This window comes from Salpingoeca rosetta, assembly GCF_000188695.1.
Source record: "Salpingoeca rosetta unplaced genomic scaffold supercont1.126, whole genome shotgun sequence".
In the NCBI taxonomy this organism is placed as follows: domain Eukaryota; class Choanoflagellata; order Craspedida; family Salpingoecidae; genus Salpingoeca; species Salpingoeca rosetta.
In genome coordinates, this window is record NW_004754808.1 from 1 (window position 1) to 2,500 (window position 2,500).

Genomic DNA, 2,500 nt, shown 5'->3' on the forward strand with positions numbered 1-2,500 from the left:
TGTCGAGACTTTCATGCGGTTGCACCACTTTGGAGTGTTAGATGTATATGTTTATATCCCTCATATTTTTTGTTAGAGAGATCTCGGGGCGATGGTTACTGATGCCTACTTGTCCAGCGCTGTAGAATGTATACATAAGCACTGATAAGTGCATACATGTTTGTTTACACCGACTCAGACAGACACACACACACACACACACACACACACACACACACATTGGCACCTGTGCGAGCGCAAGGGGTTCAGTATCGCTTGAATCTGCGTCTGTACGCATTGAACGCGCGATCATCCGACGACAGGCCATCGTCCCTGTTGAATCGTGGTGGTGGTAGGTTGGGGGGAGGGGGAGGGTGCAGTGTTGAGCTATGGTGTGGCTCGGATGATGACAGCAATCTCGAGAAGAAGCACCCAGAGACACAGAGACACAGGCAGAGACACGCACACACGGACACAGACACACAGACACACAGACACACACACATACACGTCTGCCAAGTTGAGGACACGGACCTGCGCTGTCTCCTGCGTGCTGCCTCTTGCTCGCGTTCGGGCTTGACGGCGAGTGACTCCGTGATACCTTGGTCAAACGCTTGCTGTTGCGCCCGGTCAAACAGCTCCCCTGCATCCTCCTGACGCCGCCGCGCACCCATTGCGTCAACTGCAGCAGCGACATGACAGAACCAGGGGGGGGGGGAAGGGAGGTAGGGTGGGGGAAGATTGTATGTGAGCGTGGCGTGTGTGCGTGCGTGCGTGCGTGCGTGTGTGCGTGTGTGAGTGTGGTTGCACGTGTGCGACTGTGTAAATGAAGGCGTTGATGCACACATGTACACTCTTACACATGCTTACATCGCGCGTTTGCGTAGTTGAGCGTTGAGTCGACCTTTCTCAGCCCGAGCACCTTCGTACTAAAGATTGGCACACGCATACACACACGCGTCAGATGTATAACTGCATGTGTTGGCAGCAACCGTGCCACAATACCGCATCGGCACACACACACACACACAGTGCACAGGTGAAGGGCATACAATTTGTCTGATCTGGAGCGATGGATGGAGGCCTTCGCTCTCTCCGTTTCCTCAATGTTCTTGATCTTCTCATCAATGCCAAGACTCACTGCAGCGCAAGCAGCATTGCAGACGCATGTGTATACGAAGAGGTGAGGGCAGGGGACGCAGGGCTCAGGTGTGTGTGTGTGTGCGTGTTTTGATGATTGCAGACATATCACAAGCTGTGCAGGCAGGGCGGTAAGGAGGGATAGAGGAGGAGAGGTGGGGTCAGTGTTGCACATGATGGAGGTGTTCGCACCTTCAGGAATACCCTGCAGAACCGCGCTGGACAGCATGCCACGTTCCACTTCCTCCTCCTGCTTCTCTTCCTGTTGTTTGCAGGCGCGGTTGCACTGTTGAGTGGATGGGGGCTGGGGGAGGGGCAACAAGAGCATACATCGCAAGGCGTGCGCGCGCACACACACACATACACACACACACACACACACACACACACACACACACTGTTCGCACCCACATGTACCCACAGCACAGTTCACAACAAAACATGCAACACAACATGCAACACTCACAAACACAATACGCCACAACACAGCGCATGCGGACCTGCAGCCGTTCCGGGACTTTGTACAGCGACGCCATCATCTGCTCATATTTGCTCGTCTGCTTGCCGGTCGGTTTTTTTCCTTCACTCTCTTGCAGCTTCTCCTTGATGTACTGCAGCCTGGTGGCGTTGATGATGATGATGATGATGATGATGATGATGATGATGATGATGATGATGATGATGATGATGATGATGGTAAGATTGATACATCAACACGTGGCTTGTGTGATCGAGACACATGTGCAACGGTGCACATTCACATGCTCACCCATAGACACAGACACACATGTCCTCCAGCTTACATTTCCTTGTCTCTGTCGAGCCGGCCAGTCTCTTCTGCGAATGCCTTTTCAATTCCTTTCATGGCATCATCGTCCGCACCGCTGCAGGTTCATAATTAGGGGAAAAGTTCAACGATGGCTATGAGCCGGCGAAAAGGATGTGGGTGTATGCATGCACGTGTGTGCGTGTGTACGTATGTGTGCACGTGTGTGCGTGTGTACGTATGTGTGCACGTGTGTGCGTGTACTGCTGATAGGTCCTCAAAGCTGGTGGTTGATGACCAAACACACACGCACACACACACACGCGTAAGTGTACAAGGTGCACATACCCTGAAGTCTTGCTCTTCTTTGTTTGAAGACCGTACTGAATCAGCTGCTCTTCCTACAAAACCCAACAGCGTCGGTACCGCACATGTACGTATGAGAAACAAGGCACAGCCACAGCAAATTGCAGCGATTCCTTGGGATGCCGGCACACACTTTGGGGGAATAGGGTATCAAGCAATCGGCTCACCTCCTCGTCAATTTCCTCGTCACGCTTGGCCAATTCCTCGGCACTGGTTGTGTCCACAGAGGAAGAGGGGGTGATTACATGA

The 2,500-nt window shown here is 52.6% G+C and overlaps 1 protein-coding gene across 1 annotated transcript in view; it reads right to left on the bottom strand.

The window, feature by feature from the left end:
* Positions 1-193: 193 nt before the first annotated feature.
* The window catches only part of PTSG_11504 (uncharacterized protein), a 2,851-nt gene continuing 544 nt past the window's right edge, over positions 194-2,500 (bottom strand). The window contains exons 3-11 of the mRNA XM_004987407.1: positions 2,419-2,461; positions 2,234-2,286; positions 1,923-2,003; positions 1,620-1,737; positions 1,312-1,381; positions 1,032-1,119; positions 850-908; positions 514-661; positions 194-312 (exon numbers count right to left, since the gene is read on the bottom strand). Coding sequence (XP_004987464.1) covers positions 246-312; positions 514-661; positions 850-908; positions 1,032-1,119; positions 1,312-1,381; positions 1,620-1,737; positions 1,923-2,003; positions 2,234-2,286; positions 2,419-2,461 — 727 coding nt within the window. The 3' untranslated portion in view covers positions 194-245. The remainder of the gene's footprint in view (positions 313-513; positions 662-849; positions 909-1,031; positions 1,120-1,311; positions 1,382-1,619; positions 1,738-1,922; positions 2,004-2,233; positions 2,287-2,418; positions 2,462-2,500) is intronic.